Source organism: Vipera ursinii (genome assembly GCF_947247035.1).
Source record: "Vipera ursinii genome assembly, chromosome: 2".
NCBI classification, from domain to species: domain Eukaryota; kingdom Metazoa; phylum Chordata; class Lepidosauria; order Squamata; family Viperidae; genus Vipera; species Vipera ursinii.
In genome coordinates this window covers 169,171,545-169,197,663 of record NC_139513.1, presented here as the reverse complement: position 1 = coordinate 169,197,663, position 26,119 = coordinate 169,171,545, and the positions used below count along the sequence as shown (strand labels likewise).

General features: G+C 36.7%; 1 protein-coding gene across 1 annotated transcript; it reads right to left on the bottom strand.

Moving 5' to 3' along the window:
- Positions 1 to 2,376: 2,376 nt before the first annotated feature.
- Positions 2,377 to 24,906, bottom strand: LOC310636938 (3-beta-hydroxysteroid-Delta(8),Delta(7)-isomerase-like). The gene is made up of 5 exons (XM_083357112.1): positions 24,854 to 24,906; positions 17,615 to 18,000; positions 7,755 to 7,791; positions 4,252 to 4,382; positions 2,377 to 4,058 (listed from the first exon to the last, which is right to left on the bottom strand). Exons 1-5 carry the CDS (start codon positions 24,892 to 24,894, stop codon positions 3,847 to 3,849), a joined length of 807 nt encoding a protein of 268 aa, XP_083213238.1. The 5' UTR covers positions 24,895 to 24,906; the 3' UTR covers positions 2,377 to 3,846.
- Positions 24,907 to 26,119: the final 1,213 nt, after the last annotated feature.

Here is a 26,119-nt window from a genome sequence, read left to right as displayed (position 1 = left end):
CCATGCTGCTTCTGAAAAAGAACATTTTAATAATAATAATAATAATAATAATAATAATAATAATAATAATAATAATAATAATAAGTAGTAGTAGTAGTTGGAAGGGACCTTGGAGGTCATCTAGTCCAATCCCCTGCTCAGGCAGGAAACCCTATACCATTTCAGGCAAGTGGCTGTCCAGTCTCTTCTTAAAAACTTCCAGTGTTGCAGCATTCACCACTTCTGGAGGCAGGTTGTTCCACTGGTTAGTTGTTCTAACTGTCAGAAAGTTTCTCCTTAATTCTAGGTTGCTTCTCTCCTTGACTAGTTTCCATCCGTTGCTTCTTGTCCTGCTTTCAGGTGCTTTGGAGAATAGCTTGCCTCCCTCTTCTTTGTGATAGCCCCTGAGATATTGGAACGCTGCTATCATGTCACCCCTCACCCTTCTCTTCATTAAACTACACATACCCAATTCCAGCAACATTTTCAATGTTCTTTTTCAGAAGCAGGATGGAGACAATTGTAAAAATCCAAGGCTTTTGCTTAAGCATTGTTGTTTTGTACATATATATATATATTACATTTTCAGAAAGGGAATACACTTCACAGTGTATTACAATAACCTCTATTCTGCCTATGTTACAGACTCAGATTCTATAAATTAGTCTTCTAATACTTTCAGTGTCTACACAGTTGCTTTTTGTTCTAACAAGCCAACGCCAACAAGCGTAACACAAGACAACCCTGGAATATTACAGTCACTACAAGACAAATCCTAAATTTAGTAATTTAGACAGCTCAACTCCAGCAAAAAAGAGATTTCCTAATTCATCTATTGTGTCCAATATACTGATGCTCCTCTTTCACAAGAAATTATGAAAGTTCTTGATGATGAAACTTTACAGTTAAAATCACCCCCTAGTATTATAGTCTGATTACATTTTATTTTTTTATATTTTATTGATTTTTTAAAAACATAAATCACTTAATAATTGATGAACAGTGTGTTGTCTGGGTTACATTTGTAAAACAATCACTAACAATTGATTTCTATAATCCATAATGCACATAATAGTTTTAGTTGATTTCCTCTTTTCCCAAAATATCCTCTTTTGCAAACATTGAGTTAATAAAATTCTTATTGTTTTGATAGATAACAATTATATATATATATATATATATATATATATATATATATATATATATATATATATATATATATATATATATATATATATTTCCCAATAGTCCTAAAAATAATAATCACATCAATATAATATTTCTTTTCTATGCAATCATTCTGGTTGCCTTATCATAGATCCTATTACAGTTCTTATTTTAATTTGTTTTTCCCACCAAATTCTAGATATTCTTACTGTTAAGATTTTCTAAAAAATTAATTACATTTAAGAATTTAACTATTTTTTCATATGAACCATCTCAGTTTTACATTTCTTAAGAAATACATAAAACAGTAGAAAAAAGAAAAGCAAGAGTAAAGAAGCATAAAAAATAACATACTACTTAAAGTATAACTACTTAAAGTAAGCTAATATGTATTTATTTCCTAAATTTCTTGTTCTTTTTAACCATAATTAAAAATATGTTTAATCTTTAAACATTCCATTTAATACATCTAGTCATCTAATCCTTTAACTCTTATTCAAAACATTTTTTATCCATTATAATTTTCTTAAATTCATCACATTTAAACATCTAAAACATTTTCTTTATCTATGTCATTTAAACTTTTTTATATTACTCATATCAAGAAAGAGAACAAAAAATGGGAAAAAAGCATACTATATTATATTTAGCGAATTCATCCCTCTTAGAGTGACATATATATTCCAAAACTTTTCTATTTCTTTAACCATATTCAAACAAATGTTTCTTTTTAAGTATTCTCTCTGGTAACTCCCATCATCTATTTTCTTAGTTTCCACTTTAGTCTTTTTCTTTTGCCCAGAGTCTGTGTTAATCAATGTATTTTGCTGAATCAAAAAGTTTTTCCATATGTTCGTAAATGTTGCTGTGGATATAAAATGTAAATCAGGAAAGTCCCTTTGTAAGGGACTTCTGCCCTTCCATGTTTGTTGAAAAATTTTTTTTCTTTCTCTCTGCTTCTCTTATCATTTCCTTTCTCTTCAATGTTCTTGACATCTCTGCAATCCATTTTATCCAATCTGTTTTCTTATCCTCAGATTTATTTTGTAGTCTTAAGGGATAAATTGTTTTTTCCAATTCTTGTGAATTTTTTTCCACTAAGATTAAATCATGGCTCCTTGTTTTGTTAAGTTCCATCTTTAAGTCTCTATTCTCAATTCTATATCCATTTATCTGTTTTATCTGCTCCTTCTCTATTATTGTTTTCTGGGAATTTTTTTGTTGTAGCGTTAACTTGGAAATAGATTGATTTATATTTTCAAAGTTGTTTTGGATTTCTTTGTGGTTTAAAGTCATTGTTGTTTGAATTAGCTGCAGTGTACTATATATCTCCTCCTGTGACGTATTTATGTTTTCTTGATATGTTCTTTCTACATGTCTCTGATCCATGATAGCCAAGAATTTGAGTTTTCCTCTTCCTTTCTTTTCTCTGTAAATGGCTTTAAAGTCCCAATTAGATAGATATTTGTAATCCAAATAGTTCAAAAAAGATTTTCCCCCCTGAAATTTATAATTCTGTTTGTCTACAGCCCAGATTATTGTCTTTTTTTGTCACAGCTGTTCTTTGTTGTTAAAGCTTTGAAGGTGACATAATTAGTTTTTCCCATATTTTGCCAAGTCTTATATTAAAGTCATAGCTGTCATAGTCTTCATCTGCCACTAGGTGTCAGCAACTATTCATTTTTCAATTTCCAAAATGAACAATTATCTCTGAAATGAGAGTCTTAACCTTAAAACAATTTTAGATTTATCCAGATTTAAATTTTAAGTTTCAAGTTTTATATTTATTTCACTTCCATATATTTTGATCCTCCATAAAAAGATTGATTCGCTGCTTCCATTAGTATAAGGGTGGGGCGGAAATCCCCCTCCTTCCCTTTCGGAGGTATTTTGCGTTTTGGGGATCTTTTCCAGGGAATTAAGTGTAAAATAGAAAAGAGAAGATCAAATTCTTCGCCCAGTTTCAAGCACGCTGTTCACAGTTGTGCTGGTTAGTGCTTTTGGACTTTGGTTGCAAGTAGCTTGAGCTGGTCGATGCAATAATGGCCAGCCTTTCTCCTGTTGGGTTAGAAGGCTTTCCCCAAGTCGAATGGAATGACTACCGCCATTCCAGAATCTCTGGAGCACCCTTCTTTCTTCATCACCTCTCCGGGGCGTCTTAGACCCATGACAGGGCGAAATTAGCCACACAAAACTGGAAGTCCTATAGTCTGATTACATTTTAAACAACTGAGAGGAAACAAAATATTCTATACAATTTACAGAGAAAATTTCCATCATAAAGTTTTTAGTTTTCTCTGAAGCCTCACCCAACCCATACAACACGGAGATTGTTTATTAAAATGTCACACCTCAGTTTACAAATAAGAGAGTTTAGTGCTGTACAGTGGGCATTCAAGGAAATGGAGCTTGGGATACAGTGATACTGTAAATTGGGACATTAGAAAATAGTTGCCCCTAAAGCAACAGATCTGTCTACTTATATACAAATCTTTACAGTAGTGTTTTTTCCCCTGCAGATACACAATCCCAAAACAGTTGAAAAAATAACTGAAGAAAAAAGAAAGGAAAAGGAAGCTATCAATAAAATGAGTGGTGATATCAGAAAATATCTAAAGAAGTGCAGAGGAACAGGAGGAATACAAGATCAACCTCTGAATGGCTGGAAGAACCATCTAATATGACCACCTGTGCAACACATCAATGTTTCTTGACTTTGTTGGCATCCATCACTCTCTGGCAAGCACTGAGGTGCTTCCAGGCATCCCAGATGAGAAGAGAGGGAATGATAATCCACAGACCATTCAGAAAGACAAAGTAAAACCAGAAGTAGGTAGGATGCCACATCTCACTATGGCGAAAGCCATCACGGTATTCGGTGTAGAAGTACAGAATTTCACTATATAGTTGACCTATTGTTAGAGAGAGACAACATGGCTGATAAAAGTAGGAAGAAAAGATCAAAAGTAGACAAGCCAAAAGAGAAATGCAGTCAGGTGTATGGAACATTAACCAAGAATCAAAATATTAAATTAATTGCTTTTGAAAGATTGCATTAACATTTATATATCCTGACATACCTCCCTCCCTGTCTTGCATACCTACCTAGTGACACCACTAGCTGTAGCACGTATCGATGGGACTGGCGTGAAAGAAATGCGACTGCAGTCCAAAGACTGAGGGGAGTCAAAATACAGGCAGTGATGGTTTCCAGGCAAACTACGAAATTATCTGATCTGCAGATACAAAAATGAAATGAATGTCACCTTGAGGTCCCAAAACATCCCAATTTTCTTACATTTCACTACATTCAAACTGGAGGGGGAGAAAGATGATAGATAGATATGAGACTGGAAAACAAATGTCATTCCCTGATATGCTCTTTTAAGGCATGAATAGAATTCAATGGGAGTTTTTTTTCCCCTAAAATAATTTAGAAATATAAAAGATTAGGATCCTTAAAAAGAAATGCAGGAATTATTTTAATTTTCCTGTACTTGCCATATTAAAAAATTGTCTTGGCAACAGAAAATATATTAAGAGAACTCATGCTGTCTAGATTTGCCGTGGCATTCCTCCCCAGGAGCAAGGGTCTTTTAATTTCTTGGCTGCAGTCCCCATCTGTGGTGATCTTGGAGCCCAGGAAAATAAAATCTGTCACTACCTCCATTTCTTCCCCATCTATTTGCCAGGAATTGAGAGGGCCGGATGCCATGATCTTGGTTTTCTTAATGTTAAATTTCAAGCCAACTTTTGCACTCTCCTTCTTCACCCGCAACACGAGGCTCTTTAGTTCTTCTTCACTTTCTGCTATTAGAGTGGTATCATCTGCATATCTTAGGTTGTTGATATTTCTCCCGGCAATCTTAATTCCAATATTTGATTCACCTAGCCTTTCTCATGATGTGCTCTGCATATAAGTTAAATAGGCAGGGCAACAATATACAGCCTTGCCAGATTCCTTTCCAAATTTTGAACCAATTAGTGGTTCCGTGTCCAGTTCTCACTGTTGCTTCTTGAGTCGCATATACGTTTCTCAAGAGACAAATAAGATGGTCTGGTACTCCCATCTCTTTAAGGACTTGCCACAGTTTGTTATGATCCTATAATCAAATGCTTTAGCATAGTTCAGGGGTCAGCAACCTGAAACAGTGAAAGAGCCACTCGGAACCGGTTCCCTCACAAAAGGAAAAACTGGGAGCCACAAAAAATATGCGCGCATGCACAGAACAGGGTTTGACTGAAGTGTGGAGCCAAGGCGAGATATGCACCTACCCTGCATATTTGAATTGATTGGTTGAACTTTTGTAGTCCCACTTTTTTGGACTGCACATGGCAGAGGACCGGGAGCCGCAGGAGACGGCTGAAAGAGCCGCATGTGGCTCCGGAGCTGTGGGTTGCAGACCTGTGGCATAGTTAATGAAGCAGAAGTAGATGTTTTTCTGGAACTCCCTAGCTTTCTCCATGATCCAGCGTATGTTGGCAATTTGATCTCTAGTTCCTCTGCCTCTTCGAAATCCTGCCTGTACTTCTGGTAGTTCTTGATCCACATACTGCTGGAGTCTAGCTTGTAGGATTTTAAGCATAACTTTACTAGCATGTGAAATGAGTGCAATGGTGCGATAGTTTGAATATTCTTTGGCACTGCCTTTCTTTGGAATTGGAATATAAATTGATCTTTTCCAATCCTGTGGCCACTGTTGAGTTTTCCAAATTTGCTGGCAAATTAAGTGTAGCACTTTTACTGCATTGTCTTTTAAGATTTTGAATAGCTCAGCTGGAATACTGTCACCTCCACTAGCTTTGTTGTTGCCCAGCTTTTCTAAGGCCCACTTCACTTCACATTCTAGGATGTCTGGCTCGAGGTCAGTGATCACCTCATCGTGGTTATCAGGGACGTTAAGCTCATTCTTGTATAGTGCTTCTGTGCAATTTTGCCACCTCTTCTTAATCTCTTCTGCCTCTGTTAGGTCCCTGCCATTTTGGTCCTTAATCATGCCCATTTTTGCATGAAATGTTCCCTTCATCTCTCCAATTTTCTTGAAGAGATCTCTGGTCCTCCCTATTCTATTCTTTTCTTCTATTTCTTTGCACTGTTCATTTAAGAAGGCATTCTTATCTCTTCTAGCTATTCTCTAGAATTCTGCATTCAATTGGGTGTATCTTTCTTTTTCTCCCTTGCCTTTTGCTTCCCTCCTTTCCTCAGCTATTTGCAAAGCTTCCTCAGACAGCTATTTTGCTTTTTTGCATTTCTTTTTCTTTGGGATGGTTTTAGTTGCTACCTCTTGTACAATGTTGCAAACCTCCATCCATAGTTCTTCAGGCACTCTGTCTATCAGATCTAATTCCTTAAATCTATTTGTCACCTCTACTGTATATTCATCAGGGATATGATTTAGTTCATACCTGAGTGGCCTAGTGCTTTTCCCTACTTCCTTCAGTTTAAGCCTAAATTTTGCAACAAGAAGCTCATGGTCTGAGCCACAGTCAGTTCTTGGTCTTGTTTTTACTGACTGTATAGAGCTTCTCCATCTTTGGCTGCAGAGCACATAGTCAATCTGATTTCTGTGTTGACCGTCTCGTGATGTCCATGTGTAGAGCCGTCTGTTGGGTTGTTGAAAAAGAGTGTTTGCTATGACCATTGTATTCTCTTGACAAAATTCTATCAGCCTGTGCCCTGCTTCATTTTGTACTCCAAGGCCAAACTTGCCTGTTATTCCAGTTATCTTTTGGCTTCCTACTTTAGCATTCCAATCCCCCATGATGATAAGGACATCATTTTTTGGTGTTAGTTCTATAAGGTGCTGTAGGGCTTCATAGAACCGGTCAGTTTCATTCTTTTCAGCATTGGTGCTTGGGGCATAGACTTGGACTACTGTGATGTTGAATGGTTTGCCTTGGATTCGAACTGAGATCATTCTGACATTTTGGGGATTGTATCCCAGTATTGCTTTTCCTACTCTTTTATTGACTATGAAGGCTACTCCATTTCTTCTGAGGGATTCTTGCCTGCAGTAGTATACCTGATGGTCATCTGAATTAAATTCACCCATTCCTATCCATTTTAGTTCGCTGATTCCTAAGATGTCAATATTCAGTCTTGTCATCTCGTTTGACCACGTCCAGCTTTCCTTGATTGATGGATCTTATATTCCAGGTTTCTATGGAGAAAAAATCTTTACAACATTGGACTTTCCTTTCACCACGAGATACATCCACAGCTGAGCATCCTTTCGGCTTTGGCCCAGTTGCTTCATTCTTTCTAGCGCTACTAGTACTAGCCCTCTGCTCTTCCACAGTAGCATATTGGATGCCTTCTGACCTGAGGGGCTCATCTTCCAGCACCATATCTTTTTGCCTTTTGGTACTGTCCATGGGGTTTTCATGGCAAAGATACTCGAGTGGTATCTTTGATACTCTGCTATGACCTGTCCATCTTGGGTGGCCCTGCACGGCATAGCTCATAGCGTCATTGAATTACGCAAGCCCCTTCGCCACAACAAGGCAGTAAGGGGGTCAGACCAGGTACTTGTGTTCAAAGTTGCTTAATGCTGGATCTTTGCAGAAATATCCAGACCTTTGCCTGTCACTTCAAAGTTAACACTTACATCATAAATCTGCTGTCACCTTTGCTATATTCCTTCCCTGGAAGATATAAAGAGAAATTAGTAGAAAAAGAAATTCATGGGAACTGCAGTAGAGAGAGTTTGTGAATTTCCCTGTATTTTTCTTAAATATTAATTATAGCAGGGTTGTGCACCACCTTAGATAAAAGGCAAATAGATGCTTGGAACACCCAGAGATGCAGAAGTGACACCTGTCTCCAACTCCTTAAACCAAACACATCTGTTCTGAAATTTCCAAGTACTTCCTATTCTAGAAGGCAACATACAATGAATGTGAGATTATACAGACCACATGAATGCTATCATGCCAATAAAACTTTCTAAATACACAAGGACTTACTTTAGCCTAAAATCATGCTTTTTGGTAACAAATGCAAATATTAAGAAACATACATTTTCACTTCTCACGGTTTCAATAATACTAGAAGGAATCAAATACTCTTAAATTCAGATGTAGTTGTAAAATTTGAAGATTTTAGTGTGTTGTATGTGTACCCCATTCTTTATGGCTTATTCAGCAAACCATGGCATAGCCAGATGTGCAAACTGAATTATTGTGACTAATATAAAATGTAATTTTTCTAATCTGATTTCTGCTTGCCTTATTGTTACAATTTCAAAGGATAGCATTATAGATATATGTTTTTATCTAGACTTTTGTAAGGATTAAGTGATTTGATACTACAGATTCTGTACTGCTGGCTCAAATTCCCAGGAGCCGTTATAGGTAAGAGCAATGGGACAGGATGCTGGGATTTATAGTTGAGAAAGATTTGGAAGTTTGATGATCTTTCAGCTGACATACTTTTATCACTTCTGCAAAAATTGCAGCTTTCTAGGTATATACTATTAATATAATATATAAACCAACCTGTCCACTTTGAAGACTTTCAGGTATGCCGGATTTCACTTCTCATTTTCTCTCACATATGTGGAAAGCATGAGGTTGAAGATGCTCCATGGATTAATCTCAACAAATAGTAACCTGTCTTCAATCAAACTTATTTTATCTACAAAAGATACTGTTACATCTTGTTGTTGACACACATGCTATATCTAATTGGACCACATTCTATGTGATGGCTAATTCAGGAGTTTGGGGAAGAAAAATGAAATAATTAGGGAACAGATTGGTTGAAGTGCTGGTCTAGAAAGCAGGAGACAGTGAGTGACTTTAGGCCTGTTAGTCTGTCAGGCTGAACCACTTCACACATAGTTCTTTTGTGGAGTATTAAGATATGGAGGAGTTCTTTTGTGGAGTATTAAGATATCATCTCGCTGATTTCAAAAGAAGCACAGCAAACTTTAGAAATTGTGCAGCCCTAGGTCTCATTAGAAGAACCAAGGGCTCAAAGAGTGACACGAGTTGCGACTAGATGCAAGGAACAACAACAACAACAACAGAAACAATATTCTACAATTACAACTCAAGAATCTACTAATACAGAAGCAGTGGGAGGAGCAAGACCAAAGAAGCAGATGTTTGAGAATCTGCAAGACACGCTCTGAAAGCTTCAAGTAGCAAAAGATGGTGACAAAGTTTCTGACATGGAATGTTAATGGTTTAAATTCACCACAAATGAAAGCTTATATGAGAGGAGTGTTAATATATTTGAATAATAAATATAGACGTAGATTGGAATATAAGCATAAAGAATTAGAGGAGGAAATAAAGATGAAAGAGAAGGCTTTTATTTTGGATTCATCTAATAAAAGGTTGAAAGAAGCAATTAATTTGCTAAGAGGGCAGTTTGATATGCTGATGGCAGATCAGGTGGCAACCAACTTACGATACGTCAAACATAATACTTTTTATAATGCTAATAAGCCAGGTAGATGATTATTTGTTAAGGAAAAAACAAAAACCACGTAACGTAGATAAGATAGAATATAAGGGTAAAGAGGTGTTTCAGCAAAATCTTATTAAAAAGGTTTTTAGTGAATTTTATTCTAAATTATATGCAAGGGATATAACTCAAGGTTTAGATATAGACAGGTATTTACAAGAAGTGAATATTCCTATACTTACACAGGAGCAGAGGGAAGGGATGAACCAACCGATAGCTCTTGAAGAAATTATTTTAGCAATTAAACAATTAAAAGTGGGTAAATCACCTGGAACAGACGGTTTGACAGCCATTTATTATAAGAATTTACAATTAGAGTTGGTGGAACCTTTAAAAGATTTAGGACAATTCAATCTGGAGGGGAAGTGCCTCCATCATGGAGAACAGCATTCATATCATTGATTCCAAAGGAAGATCAAGATCTTACCCAACAAAAAAATTATAGACCTATATCGCTCTGAAATATAGATTATAAGATATTTGCAAAGATTTTAGCAAATAGATTAATGAAGGTTATGCAGCAAATGATTTATAGTGATCAAACAGGATTTATAAGTGGTAGACAAATGACGAGTAATGTGAGACATATTGCAAGTAACACCAGCTGCCTGCAATTAGTGCAGGTTCGCATCCCACCAGGCTCAAGGTTGACTCAGCCTTCCATCCTTCCGAGGTAGGTAAAATGAGGACCCAGATTGTTGGGGGCAATTAAGCTGACTTTGTAATAATGCCGCTTGGGGGTATGTGTGAAAGCCCTAATAAGCAGGCATATACATAGAATGAAGGCTACTGCTAAGCTTGTAAGCCGCCCTGAGTCTTCAGAGAAGGGCGGGATATAAATGGAATTAAAATAAATAAATAAACCTATTAGAGTATTTGGAAAGAAATAATCAAGTCCCTGCAGCGCTTATTTTTTTGGATGCTGAAAAGGCATTTGATCAATTGAATTGGCAATTTTTATTTAAAGTTTTAGAGAAGATGGAGTTTGGTGATAAGTTTTTACAACCTATCAGGGCAATATATCAGAAATAAACAGCTCAAATAATAATTAATGGTAGTTTAACAGAAGCTTGCAAAATTGATAAGGGTACAAGACAGGGATGTCCGTTGTCACCATTACTGTTTGTTTTAACATTGGAAATATTATTGATTAAGATACATGACTCAAATAAAATAAAGGGAATTAAAATTAAAGATCAAGATTATAGATTGAGAGCGTTTGCAGATGACCTGGTTATTACATTAGGTCAACCAACTTACTCGGTTATAGATTTAATGGAAATAATTTTGCAATATGGGCAGGTTTCTGGATTTAAGGTTAATAGACAAAAAACTAAAATTTTGTCTAAAAATATGACTATGGAACAAAAGGTAGTCTTAGGAAAATTAACAGGATTTGAAATAGCTAAAAAGATTAAATATTTGGGGGTATATCTTTGAGACTGAAATGTGAAATTATATAAAAATAATTATGAATTGTTATGGTTAAAAATACAAAAAGAATTAGATAGTTGGAGGAAATTACAATTGTCTTTATTGGGAAGAATTGCAGCAGTTAAAATGAATGTTTTACCAAAATTTTTATTTTTGTTTCAAATGATACCTATACTTTAAAAAGATTCAAATTTGGAAGAATGGAAGAAAGGCATTAATAAATTTATTTGGGCAGGGAAAAGACGGAGAGTAAAACTCAAGATAATGCAAGATATACGTGAAAGAGGTGGTCTTAAAATGCCCAATTTTAAAATATATTATGAAGCTGTGGCTTTATCAACAATTAGTAATTGGTTTAATTTAACAGAAGGAAGATTATTGAATATTGAGGGACATGATTTATTATATGGTTGGCATGCATATTTATTGTATGATAAAAAGGTGGATAATATCTAACACATATATTAAGTTATGCCCTGTTGCGAGTTTGGAAAAAATATCGATACAAGTTAAATTATAAAATACCAATTTGGGCAATACCTGAGCATGCAATAGAAAATATAAGTCTGGGATTTAAACATGATGTGACTACATATAAAGATATTCTTAGATTGGAGAGGAATGTATGGCAATTAAAGCCATTTAATATCTTAAAAGAAGGGAAAATAGTACAAACTTGGTTTCAGTATGGTCAGATACAAGCTAGATGGAAAGAAGATCAGAAAATTGGTATTACAACAACAGATGAAAATTTGGTAAAACAAATTAGAGATCAAAGTCAAGCGCATATATGATGGGCCCAGAATATTCAAGAGCCAATAACGATGGATGTTTGGGAAAAAATTTGGGTCAGAAATGTAAAATTTACTCAGGCTCAAAATTTAAGAGAGAATTTTTATAAAATGTTTTATAGGTGGCACTTAGATCCTAAAAAATTAGCATGTATGTATCCAAATTATCAGCCCAAATGTTGGAGGTGTGGTTGTGAGGATGCAACCTATTACCACATGTGGTGGACTTGTAAAAAAATTAAAGTTGTTTGGATTAAAATTTGGTGGAATATGCAGAAGATATTTAAGAAAAAGATAAGGTTTACCCCACAGTTATTCTTATTGGGTATTATTACTGATTGTATTGTTATAGAAACTAAGTTGATGTTGAATTTAATAACAGCAGCAAGACTTGGTTTTGCAATATTGGAAGAAGGAGGAACTGCCTACAGTGGAAGAGTGGACTTTAAAAGTTTCTTTTTTTTATTGAAAAGTTTTATAAAAGTTACAAAAAATCCCCAAAACTAACCCACCCCAAACCCACCCCCTCTCCCTCCCCCACTTCCCAGAGCTGAGTACAGGGTTACAAATATAATAATCATAATCTAACTAACATTAACCAACTACCGTAGATTCCGGCATATAAGACTACTTTTTAACCCATGAAAATCTTCTCAAGTCAGGGGTCCTTATACGCCGGGTGCTGAAAATGTAGGGACAGGGCTGGCTGGAAAACCTGGAGCGGATCTCCCATTTAGTCTGCGCAGGGAAAGTGGGACCAATTGGAGAAGAAGCTGCAGTCTGTGATTTTTTATAGGCTGGGGTCTGGGCTTCTTTCCTTCTAAAGAAGGCTTCTTTCCTTCTAAAGACCTCAAGACGTTTCTGTTTGTACAAGCCGGCCTAGCCTGATGGGGATTGGTGGGGTTTTTTAATTTTTTGTTTTAATTTTAAATTGTTGTTTTAGAATTTTATTCCAACTGTTTTAATATGGGCAATTATTTAATCTTGTTTTAACGTTTGTATGTAGTATTTTATTCTGCCCTGTGAACCGCCCTGAGTCCTCAGGGAGAAGGGCGGTATATAAATATTATTAAATTAAATTAAATTAAATTAAAGTTGAAGAGCAGCTTTAGGCAGGTGGGGAATGCAAGAGCAACTTGAAAGGCAGGTGGGGAATGCCATAGCCAGAGCAGCTGCTTAGCTCTAAGGACACATTTGACTCAGGAACTGGGCTGGCTGGCTGGAAAACCTGGAGCGGATCTCCCATTTGGTCTTTTTTTTAAATCCCATTTATATCCCACCCTTCTCCGAAGACTCAGGGCGGCTTACAATTTAAAGCACAAATCAATGTGCTTAGCAATAACCTTCATTCTATGTATATGCCTGCCTATTAGAGCTTTCACACACCCCCCCCCACAAGCAGCATTATTACAAAGTCAGCTTATTGCTCCCAACAATCTGGGTCCTCATTTTACCTACTTTGGAAGGATGGAAGGCTGACTCAACCTTGAGCCTCGTGGGATGAGAACCTGCACTAATTGCAGGCAGCTGGTGTTACATAAGGCTCTGCGCAGGGAAAGCATTAGAGTGAATTAGGAAAAGTGAAAAAGTGAATTAGGAAAATAGGAAACAGTTGCTGGAATTGGGTATGTGTAGTTTAACGAAGAGAAGGGTGAGGGGTGACATGATAGCAGTGATCCAATATCTCAGGGGCTGCCACAAAGAAGAGGGAGCCAAGCTATTCTCCAAAGCACCTGAAAGCAGGACAAGAAGCAATGGATGGAAACTAGTCAAGGAGAGAAGCAACCTAGAACTAAGGAGAAACTTCCTGACAGTTAGAACAATTAACCAGTGGAACAACCTGCCTCCAGAAGTGGTGAATGCTGCAACACTGGAAGTTTTTAAGAAGAGACTGGACAGCCATTTGTCTGAAATTGTATAGGGTTTCCTGCCTTAGCAGGGGGTTGGACTAGATGACCTCCAAGGTCCCTTCCAACTACTTCTTCTTCTTCTTCTTCTTCTTCTTCTTCTTCTTCTTCTTCTTCTTCTTCTTCTTCTTCTTCTTCTTCAGTTTAATCCACTTGCACTGTTTTATGTTTACATGTTTGATGACAAACAGCCTTATGTTTATAAGTGACAGTTTTCCTACTAAGTACCTGCATGTCATAAGCATTTGAATTAAAATTACCATATTAAAATCAAATCTGATGTTTTTTAATTTTTATTTGGTGTGTGTTGGAAGAGGGGTAGTCTTATACGGTGAGTATAACCTAAACCCTATAATTTAACAGGAAAGGTAGGGGGTCGTCTTATACGCCCAGTCGTCTTATACGCCGGAAAATACGGTATATAAATAACCAAGTTCATAATGCACTTTAACTCCCCTTTAACATAAATACAAGCAAAATAAAAGTATACATAATAATAAAAAAACAAACAAAATAAAATCCAAATTATTAAACAATACAATATCCAAATTATTAAACCATACTAATACTAAAAATAGTAATAATACCATATACTTAAAGCTAATAAAAATTCCACTATAATAAACTATTAATAATAATAACAATCTAAAATTTACTCATAGGCTAAATGGAACTTTTTAGTCCCATATTTATTCTGAATATAATCTATCCATCTGCTCCAGACCGAAATGTATCTTTCTTGTGAATGATCCTTCAAATAAGCAGAAATCTTAGCCATTTCTGCTAAATGACAATTTAAGCGTCCATTCTTCTATAGTAGGCAAGCAATCCTTCTTCCAATATTGCCCTACCAATAGCCTTGCAGCTGTTATCAAATTCAACCTTAAGTTAGTTTCTTTAGTATCACAATCTGTAATAACACCCAATAAAAATAATTGTGGAGTAAACTTTAGCTTTCTCTTAAAAATCTTTTGAATGTTCCACCAAATTTTAATCCAAAAAGCTTTTATATTTCTACAAGTCCACCAGATATGAAAATAAGTAGCATCCAAACTGCCACATCTCCAGCATTTAGGCTGTAAATTAGGATACATACAAGACAAGTTTTTAGGATCCAGATGCCATCTATAAAACATTTTATAAAAATTTTCTCTTAAGTTTTGGGCCTGAGTAAATTTTACATTTCTAACCCAAATTACCTCCCATATATCCAATGGGATCGGTTCTTGAATATTTTGGGCCCACTTTACCATGCAATCTTTAACTAATTCCGTTTCCGAATCCAATTCTATTAAAGCATTATAAATTCTCTTTATATGCGCTCGATTTTGATCTTTAATCTGTTTTACCAAATTTTCATCCATTAATGCAGGGGTGTCAAACTCAATTTCATTGAGGGCCGGATCAGCATTGCGGTTACCATCAGGGGGCCGGGTGGGTATGGCCAGGGTGGGCGTGGCCTACTGGGTGGGTGTGGCCTACTGGGTGGGCGTGGCTAGAGTGCATATGGCCTACTGGGTGGGCATGGCCAGCTCTACATCGTTTGCATCAAGGGTGCCTATGGGGGCCTGGGCAGGAGTGGGACAGATCTGAGGGTCTCTGGCGGAAGGAGGGTCTCTAGGCCAGGGCCAAGGCAGTGGGGGCCATTCCCTCACTGTTTCCAGGATGGCTTCACGGGCCACATGAAACAACTTCGAGGGCCAGATCTGGCCCCCGGGCCTTGTGTTTGACATGTCTGCATTAATGTAATACCAACCTTTTGATCTAACTTCCACCTAGCTTGCAATTGAGCATACTGAAACCAGGACTGTACAATATTTTCTTGTTTTAACTCAGCTAACAACTTTAATTGCCAATCATTCCCTACCAATCTAAGTAATTCCTTATAAGAATTCATATCCAAATTCACACCCATAGATACACTCTCTATCGCGTGTTCAGGAATCCCCCAGATTGGTATTTTATAATTTAACTTATAATAATACTTTTTCCAGACACGTAATAAAGCACTTCTTAAAATATGAGATTTAAAAGCCTTGTCAACTATTTTATCATAAATTAAATATACATGCCACCCATATAATAAGTCCGACTTTAAAACTTTCTATCTTGGCAGAAATGGCAAAAATTTCAGCATACCTGAAAGAACAATCGCAACAGAGATATATTTTGGAATGGAGAAGATGGATTGAATATATTCAGAATAAATATGGGACTAAAAAATTTCATTTAGCATATCAATGAATATTAGAATTATAAGATGTACTATTATTTACCTATGTATAAGGGGAGTTAAAGTGCGATAGGATTTAAAGTGTATTTACAGTTGGTTAGCATATTTTAGTTTAAGCTTGTTAGAGGCAATACCCTGCTTTCAGCTCTGGGAAGTCGGGGGGGGGGGGGGGGGAGGGATGGAGTATATTTAAAATGTACTGTAAAACTTTTCAATAAAAAAAAGATATGGAGGATGGAGTATTAGATATGTTCACTGCCTTGAGTTGACACATACAGTGAGGCAATTTTTTAAAAAAATATAATAATTGGAAATACAGATCCAAAATGAGCTGAGCCATATGGCAAACATCTTCCAATCACAGAGGGAAATACAGAGGGTTACATCTGTAAAATATTGGTATCCTTTTACATACTCCAGTTGTAGATGAGTTTTTTCCCCCAGGGCTCACTTGAATGCTCTCCACCCAGCCAACCTGGAAGGTAGAGTCTAAAACTTTTCAATAAAACAGAGGTGATTCCAAAGCACAGGAGGGCACACATGTGTCACTTGTGCAGTGCCTTATGTCAAATTTTCTCAGCAACATGGTGCAGCTGCACAGAGCAGCCAGGCAACTACAGGGAAAAATGCATTGCTCTAAAGTTGTCCCTTTTCACATTCCATTGTACTCCACAGCCCTAGCATGTAACCTTTAACACAGGTTCCCTAAGGATAATTACTGTATATGTGGAAATCTATTTATGGCCATGATTTCAGTTTTCACATCATATCAAGTTCCTATATATGGGACTTTCCTAATGAACTATTAAGAATCAATAGCTCTACAAGCACACAAAAAAGGATAGAGCTCTATATGGAGAGCATAGCAGAAGCATTAAACTATTCCAAGTGCTATAACAGCTAAATCCAGTTTTATCTGCACATACAGGCAGTCCTCACTTAATGTCCACTTGTTCACTGCCTTTTTGAACTTACAACTGTTCTTGTAGTTGTGGCCATCACAGCAGCCCTATGATCAGGTTAATGTGAGTGAGATTCTTGCAACTGGCTTGCAATTATATCACAGCATCCTGCTATCATGTGACTGCCATTTGCAATCTTCATTGCTGGCTTCCAACAAATGTTAATAGGGAAGCCACCAGGAGGTTGCAAATGGTGATCATGTGATTGAGGGATGCTACAGCCATTCAGGATTCATCTAAAGATGGCAATTGGGACTGCAGGAACTCTTCCTATAAGTCAGGGGTCTTCAAACATGGCCCTTTTATGACTTGTGGACTTCAACTCCCAGAATTTCTCAGCCAGCATGCCTGAGGAATTCTGGGAGTTGAAGTCCACAAGTCATAAAAGGGCCACATCTGAATACCGCTGTTGTAAGTTCTTGTGATCATGTGACAGTGACTTATGGCCACATCAGTTACACTGAATTTGCTGGTCCAAGTTACTGTTGGTAAGCAAAGTGTCACTATCACATATTTGTGTTTTGAAGGATTGACTGACATGTCATTTGCTCCATTTATGCCTCCTACAGATCCTCCTGCCCACCCTCCAGTTTCCCCCATGTTAACCTGCTGCATCAATCTTTCCCCCCAAAATCAAGAGACAGAAACCAGACAGACACACATCTTACAGATCTGCGAGAGAAAGGATGGATCCCCTGGGATTTCCGTATAGTAAAGGGCAAACCAGCCTTCGATCACACCATGAATAAAAACACAGATGGCAAACCAGCAAATGATCAAGGTGCGCCAAGTTCCAAAAGGGCCCCATGTCTTGCTTCGCCAACCTGCTACAAACCAAGTCAACAGCAAGATAATTCCTGAAGTACAGAATACGAATGTCAAGAACTGCCATAAGGGTCGGTCATTTGGGATGTAATTTTGGAGTTCCAGGTTCCGAGGCCAGTATGGGTGGTTGACAATAACGGGGTTTGCTTCCAGAACCATAGTGGGTTGAGAAAGTGTGAGTTGAGCCAGTGAAAAAGGCAAGGGCTTCTTCTGGTAGACAATGACCCACCTGCATTAAATGCAGAGAACTAGTTAAGCACAACCTATTATCAGATTCTTTCAGTTTCACAGCTGACAAAATAGAAACAGAACTTATCCTAAAATCTGAACATACAAATATGTATATACACATATATACATATATACACATATATACACAAGGCTTTTTTTCTCATAGAATCAGCCTGGATTGGGCCGCTGCCCCCCCCCGTAAAATCACTCCCTAATGTAGTTTCTTCTCCCCTTCCCTCCCCCCCCAACAAAGGGCTTTTGACTGGAGCAGGAGCTGTGCGTGAGTTCCGTCACCTTTTTTTCCCAAAAAAACCCACTGCATACACACACACACACACACACACACACACACACAATACATATATAAAGGTAAAGGTAAAGGTTCCCCTGCACATGCGTGCTAGTCGTTTCCAACTCTAGGGGCCGGTGCTCATCTCCGTTTCAAAGCCGAAGAGCCAGCGCTTGTCCAAGGACGTCTCCGTGGTCATGTGGCCGGCATGACTAGACGCCAAAGGCGCACGGAATGCTGTTACCTTCCCACCGCAGTGGTCCCTATTTTTCTACTTGCATTTTTTACGTGCTTTCGAACTGCTAGGTTGGCAGAAGCTGGGACGAGTAACAGACGCTCACTCTGTTACGCGGCACTCGGGATTCGACCCGCCAAACTGCCGACCTTCTGATCGACAAGCTCAGCATCCTAACCCACTGAGCCACCGTGTCCCTATAATACACATATACATATATATATATATATATATATATATATATATATCCAAAAGTCAAGGCAGTCTTAAGCTTTTAAATTGTCTCTGCAACAAAAACTTTCTTGCCACATTTCCATTACACAATACAGCTGCTCCTTTCACAGAAATCACTCCAATAGGTGACTTGATTTCAAAGATCCCTAGAAGGAGCATGTTCCTTCAGGAAGGAAAAAATTGGCTCCAAGCAGTGTCTTCTCAAATCTACCATCCTACAATGCCACAGTTCAGCTCAGAGAGTTACCCTTTTTCCACCTTCCAAAGAACTCCAAAGCAATACCTCCCAATATTCACTGCCATCCATGCACCCAAAGTGGACATTTTATGTTTTTATAACTTTTTTTTTAGAATTGAGAGCAATCTGCTTGTTAACAGACATTTACAGCAACATTATTCAGTCGCTGTTAGAAACCTAATAGTTTACTAAATAATTATTTTTGTTACTTATCCTTTATCAGATGACGATTTTACACACACACACACACACACACACACACACACACACGAATTATGCTTGTTTCAATTTGAGACTAGGAAGGAAGTCTTTTTCACAATTTTTTTTTTCTGTAGTAGAAGATTACAGGAGGATGGTCTTAGCAGGAACTTGTGCAAAAAAAAACCCTTAATAACACACGCTGTAATGAGGCACTCTGCAAATACAGTATATAAAAGATTTGTGCCCCTAAACACAACATTTATCCCATATAATCTTTGACCATAAGAGAAACATTACAAAATGTATAAATCAACCAGGAAATCTTACATGCAGGTCAGTTTTTCAGATAACAAAAATTTTATCTCAAACCTTACCCAATGTAGCTTGCAAAACCTCCACACCAAACGCTTCTCAGCTGTTTCCTAAATCCTCCTTATATACATATATATACACAGGGCTTTTTTTTAATCATAGAACGCACGGAACAGCGTTCTGGCACTTTTTTTGAACGGAAGAACCGGTTCCTTGTAAGCTACCAGCACTAGTACACGTATGGGTGCAGAGCGCTTTTGTGGACCCCCAGCAGCCCCTTTCCAGGCCTCTGGAGCCTGGATCCATGATCGTGGAACAATTTTGTAGTCCCCCCCCAGCGGTCTGATCCGAGCTCTGGAGGTCTTTTCCAGGCTTCTAGAGCCCAGATCAGGGTGCTGGGGGGGCTACTAAATTGCTCCACAGCCATGGATCCGGCCTCCGGAGGCTTGGAAAAGGCTCCTGGAACCCGGATCAGGCTGCTGGGGGGTCTGCAAAATCGTTCCATGGCCACAGATCTGGGCTCTGGAGGTCTTTTCCAGGCCTCCGGAGCCTGGATTGGGCTGCTGGGGGGCTGCAAAATTGCTCCGAGGGCATGGATCTGGGCTCTAGAGGTCTTTTCTACCTGTATAAGCTGCCCAAAGTATTTTCCCGCATGTGGAGAGAGGAAGTGAAATTCTATCCCACCCTCTAAAAAGAGCGGCGGAGTTTAAAACGCTGAAAGAATAACCTGATTGTAACTGGATTTCTTTTTTTTTGAAATTTTTTATTGATTTTCTAATTTCAAATTTAAATACTTGAAAAGCAATGTGGCGGCTGAGTTGATCAATTATTCAATAACATACAAATATTTTTACTACAGATCTCAAACTATTACATTAAATATTTCCTCTCTTTTCCCCTTATTTACTGTCTCGTATTTAATAATAATAATGATAACAACAACAATAATAATAATAAAGTTGGAAGGGATCTTGGAGGTCATCTATCCAACCCCCTGCTCAGGGAGGAAACCCTATACCATTTCAGACAAATTAATACAAATTCTTAATTATTAAATTAATTAAATTAATGAAATAAATAGAATTCTTATTAAATTAATACAATTCTTATTATATCAATTAAATAAAAAATTCTTACATTTATCATATTTTTGTTTATACATATCCTACTTCGTTTTAACATTCAATTTTTTTAGAAAATCAATGTCCTGATTAGTTTTTCCCAATTGTTTCCCATTAATATTTAAATTTAATGTTTAATATTTATAATTTCCAAGTTTTAAATAATCCCAATTCCCTTTATCACAATTCATCACAAAATCTAATGTTCAGGATACACGTCTTATCTATTTGAATTCTCACCATCTTACTTCAACCAATTAATAATACAATATAATATTCTTGTTTTCTGGTAATTTCCAAATATCTTAAATTTAGTAACCAAAGTTTCTCTTATTTCAACATTTAATACTTCCTCTCTTCTTCTCTTAATATCTACTATCTCATATTTAAACTAGTAATTTTTTATTACCGCTAAATAAGAACATATTTATTACATTCATCGATAAATGTTTAGCTTATATATCTTAATTACCTTTACATTTAACCTTTATAAGCAAATCAATGTTCAAAGTCAATTGTTAATATTTCTACTTCCAAGTTTTAAATGACCAAAATTTTCTTTATCTCAACTCATAACAATATCTAGTATTCAAAATACACATCTTATCTATTTGAATATATTCTATTTTAATTCTCACTAGTAAGTCAAAACCCCAATTTTTTTCAGTCTTATTCTAGCTTTCTTTCTTTGCCAAATCGTCCTCCATGTCCGTGCTTTTGAATCATCAAATAAATCTCCCTGCGTTGTTATGTGCATTGTTTGACGTAGAAAGAACCATCCAGTTGCCATTTTTTTGAGAGGACTAACAAATCGTCTCTCTATTTTTCCATCTCAATGTGGTTGTCCTGAACTGTTTATCTTCTCTTCAATCTGTTCTTCTTCTTGAACCTCAGGTTTCTTCCGATTTGTGTAGAAAGTCTTTTCCCTTTTCCATATTTTTAGTCCCTTTTCTGGATTTTCCATTGACTGTATTTGTTGATCAGTTGAGTTTTCTGTCATCATATTTAATTGTTCCACTTTTTTCTCTTATATTCTATATGGTTAATTTTTAAATTGTAGTTAAAGTTTGAGTTCATATCTCTGGGCTGACATCTTGTTCTTTTCTGTAACCTCTTATTTCATCAGTAGCTGTTAGAATAGTATGATGAATTGCTTTCAACATAAAAAGAATCTGTTCCTGATCTTCACCCATATTCTCTTAGTAGTGTATTTGGTTAAAATCTTTAGAATCAGAGAATGCAGGAAAAAAATTTTTTGTCACTGAGCGTGGAACACAGCTGGGCTTCACAGCTAATGTCTCAAGGTTACATAGGTCTTATGTATTGTCTGGGCTGGTGGCCAAGACTCTTTTAAGCAATAACAAATTGTAATATCAGGTTTGGCCACAAGATGTTGCCGCTAATTTAAAGTTTTCTTCTGAATCCAATGTTTTTATAATCTTTTCAGTTTTGCTTCTTTTTATAAGTAAAGACCCAGATCTTCAGTGAGAATAGAAACTCTTTTAGTCCACGAACTTTAAGAATTAAAGATTCCAATTAGGATCAGGTTCTTCTTGCAACGTTTTAAACTCCCCTGGATAGTCATTCGCCACTGTTTCTAGAGGGAGGGATAAAATCTCCCTTCCCTATCCACAGGGGGAAAGTACTTTAAGCAGATTATTCAGGTAAAAATAGTTAGGATTTAAGAGAGGCAGATCTCACCAAGTCTCATCCACGTTGCTTTATGATTGCCTGGTGGTGTGACTTTGGCTGTCTGCAGCCTAGTGAAGAGCCATATTGCTATGGCCAGTCTTTTGTCCGCCGGTTTGGAGGGCTGCCCCAGATCGAGTGGAAGGTCTACTGCCCTCTCGCGATCAAGCGGGGATCCTTGCTGGTTGCCCCTACAGGGTGACTTTTGACCCTTTCCAGGGTCCCCCAGCGATGCAAAACTGGATGCGGAAGACAGAGCTCGCCTTCCAGACATCCATGGCAGCTGCGTCAGCAAATCGGAAGTCCTGATTCCAACTGAATTTTTACCTTTCTAAAATTTGAGGACTAAAAGATTTCTTATTCTTATTGAAGATTTGGGTTTTTACTTACAAAAAAGAAGTAAAATTGGAAAAAGGATTATAAAAATTTTGGACTAAAAAAAAACAACCTAAATGGTATGGGCGACATCGTGTGGCTAAACATGATATTACAACTTGTTATTGTCTAAAAGAGACTTGGCTTGAAGCCCAGACTATAGATAAGACTTTTGCAATCTTGGCAGATATCAGCTGTGAGAAGCCCAGCTGTGGTCTATACTCAGTGACAAAATTATTTTCATTCTCTGATTTTAAAACTTTTAATTTAACATACCACTACAAAAACATGGATGAAGATCAGGAACAGATTCTCTTTATGTTGAAAGCAATTTATGAAACTATTCTTACATTTATGAAACAAGAAGCTACAGAAAGAACAAGATGTCAGCCTAGATATACAAACCCAAACTTTGATTACAACTAAAGAATCAACTACACAAAATATAATAGAAGTGGAACAATCAAATACTATGATAGAAGATTCAACTGATCAACAAACACAGTTAATGGAAAAGCCAGAAAAGGGACTGACAACATTGAAAATGGAAAAGATTTCTATATAAACCAGAAGAAACCTGAGGATCAAGAACAGACCCAAGGGAAGATAAACATTTCAGGACAACTACGTCGAGATGGAAAAATAGAGACACGATTTGTTAGCCCTTCCAAAAAAATGGCAACTGGATGGCCTCTTTTATCTTAGACAATATATATAATAACAGAGGTAGATTATTTGATGACTTAAAAACATGGATATGAAAGGCGAGTTGGCAAAGAAAGCTAGAATAAGGCTGAAGAAAATTGCCGTTTTGACTTATTAGTGAGGATTAAAATAGAATATACTCAGACAAGATGTGTACTTTGAGTACTAGATTTTGTTATGAACTGAGATAAAGAAAACTTTGGTCATTTAAAACTTGGAAGTATAAATATTAAAAGTTAAATTTGAATATAGATTTGTTTATAAAGGTTGAATGTAAAAGTAATATATATATATATAAGCTAAAAATCTATTGATAAATGTAATAAACATGTTTTCATTTAGCTGATATAATAAGAACTGTACTAGCTTAAATATGAGATAGTAGACATTAAGAGAAAAAGAGGAAGTATTTGTTGAAACGAGAAATTTTGGTTACTAAATTTAAGACATTTGGAAATTAATAGACAATAAGAAAGTTATATTGTATTATTAATTAGATGATGTAAGATGGTGAGAACAGAATGTATTCAAATAGATATGTATCCTGAATATTAGACTTTGTGATGAATTATGATAAAAGAACTTGTTTACTTAAAACTTGGAAACTATAAATATTAATGTTAAATTTAAATATTAATGGGAAATTAAGAATTGGGAAACTAAGTATTTATAGACAATCAATAAAGACTGAATGTTAAAATAACCAGGATATATATAAGCTAAAAATTATTGATAAATGTAAGAACGTTATTTTTATTTAATTGATATAATAAGAATTGTATTAGTTTAAACATGAGACAGTAAATACTAAGGGGAAAAGAGAGAAAATATTTAATGTGGTAGTTTGAGACTTGTACTAAAGATACTTGCATGTCATTGAATTATTGATTAACTCAGACGCCACGTTGCTTTTTAAATACTTAAATGTAAAATTAGAAAATCAATAAAACATTAAAAAAGAAAGAAACCAAAAAACCTTACTAAATAATTATTTTTGTTACTTAGCCTTTGTCAGATGACAATCTTACACCCCCCACCCCCACCCCGAATTATTCTTCGGTTTCAATTTGAGACAAGGAAAGAAAAGTCTTTTTCACGACTTTTTTTTCTGTAGTAGAAGATTCTTACCTTCGCTTTCTCCGTGCTGAGATTTAGAAACTCAAACTGCATCTATTATTCCAAATACGGAGGAGAGCCCTGAATTTTGGACTCAGAAGCAAATCAGGAGGATGGTCTTAGCAGGACTTTGTGCAAAAAAACCCGCTTAATATCACGCGCTATAATGAGGCACTCTGCAAATACAGTATAGAAAAGATTCGTGCCCCTAAACACAATCTTTATCCCATATAATCTTTGACCATAAGAGAAACATTACAAAATCTATAAATCAACCAGGAAATCTTACACGCAGGTCAGTTTTTCAGATAACGAAAATTTTATCTCAAACCTTACCCAACGTAGCTCGCAAAACTTCCCCACCAGGCGCTTCTCATCTGTTTCCTAAATCCTCCCAATAAATCCAGTAGCACCCTCGGCCAGTATGGCAACAGACAGGTAAGCCAGCCAATCAACGTCTGCAACGACGAAGGCAGGGCTCTTTTAGGTTTTTTTTTCTTTTTTGCTTTACCCGCGCAACTAACGGGACAGTAGGCTCTGCCAACATACAGTATTCTGGCAAACCGATCGGTAGAAGGTGGCTGAGGCGATGTGGGTTCATACAGCTCCTTCTCGCGTCGTTTTTCTGGTCAGTTGTGTATCATTTACTTACTACTTATCTAACAAATCTATATAATCACCCACCTACTCAAGGAATTATAACTCAGGGTACAAGTAGCCATGGTTTATTGAATAAACTACCATGGTTGGTGCAATAAATATGTTGAAGGCACACCTCACTGGCTATATTGAGACACAGAGCAGCTCTGATTTCTCAGAGACCTCTCATAGCTCAGTTCTAGTATCATCCTAATCACAGGTAATAGTGCAAACTGTTGTACTTCCTCACTCCCCCCTCTCCCCCAGCATTTGCATCAAAGAACCCAGCCATCTTCTACACAGTTGTAATCCTTAGAGCCTAAGTGCTCAGGACTCAAGCAGAGAAAAAGAAGAGAGGAAAATCTGCACAGCTCAGATCATTTTCAAACACTTCTTCATATATAATATTTTCAAGAAGACAGTACTTCTCTGGTCATACTGGTTTTGTCATTCATTTAGCAGTATTTTTCAATTTGACAATTTGAAGCTGGGGGGTGGGATACAGTATTGGAGCTTCCACATCTCTAGAAAGGACCAGAATGACTTATGCAGTAGACTACTGTACAACAGATTTAATCAGATGCTTATTTTTTATTGTTTAGTTTGCATATACACTTTAACAGTAGAGACATAGAGAAAAAAATGTGATGTGTGGGAAATCAAGTTTATTTATAGCAGTGTTTCATGGAAACAATAAAAAAATGGTTTGTCACTGAGTTCTCTTGGTCTATGCCAGGGGTGTTCAAACTCGGCCCTTTTATGACTTGTGGACTTTGACTCCCAGAATTCCTCAGCCAGCGTGCTTGGCTGAGGAATTCTGGGAGTTGAAGTTCACAAGTCACAAAAAGGCCAAGTTTGAGGACCCCTGGTCTATGCAGTTCTCATGGCTATGATGATAAAATAATCTTTATTGTCATTTTCTACTGTGGGCACAACGGCACACATCAAAAATGAAATTTAGTT

Excerpts from the sequence above, each read along its gene's own strand:
- LOC310636938 (XM_083357112.1), bottom strand. The coding sequence starts at position 24,894 with ATGAGAAGCGCCTGGTGGGGAAGTTTTGCGAGCTACGTTGG. Across the intron at positions 18,001-24,853 it reads AGTTTTGCGAGCTACGTTGG|GTGGGTCATTGTCTACCAGA; the intron begins GTAAGGTTTGAG and ends CATTTAATGCAG. Across the intron at positions 4,059-4,251 it reads ACAGCTAGTGGTGTCACTAG|GTCAACTATATAGTGAAATT; the intron begins GTAGGTATGCAA and ends CTCTAACAATAG.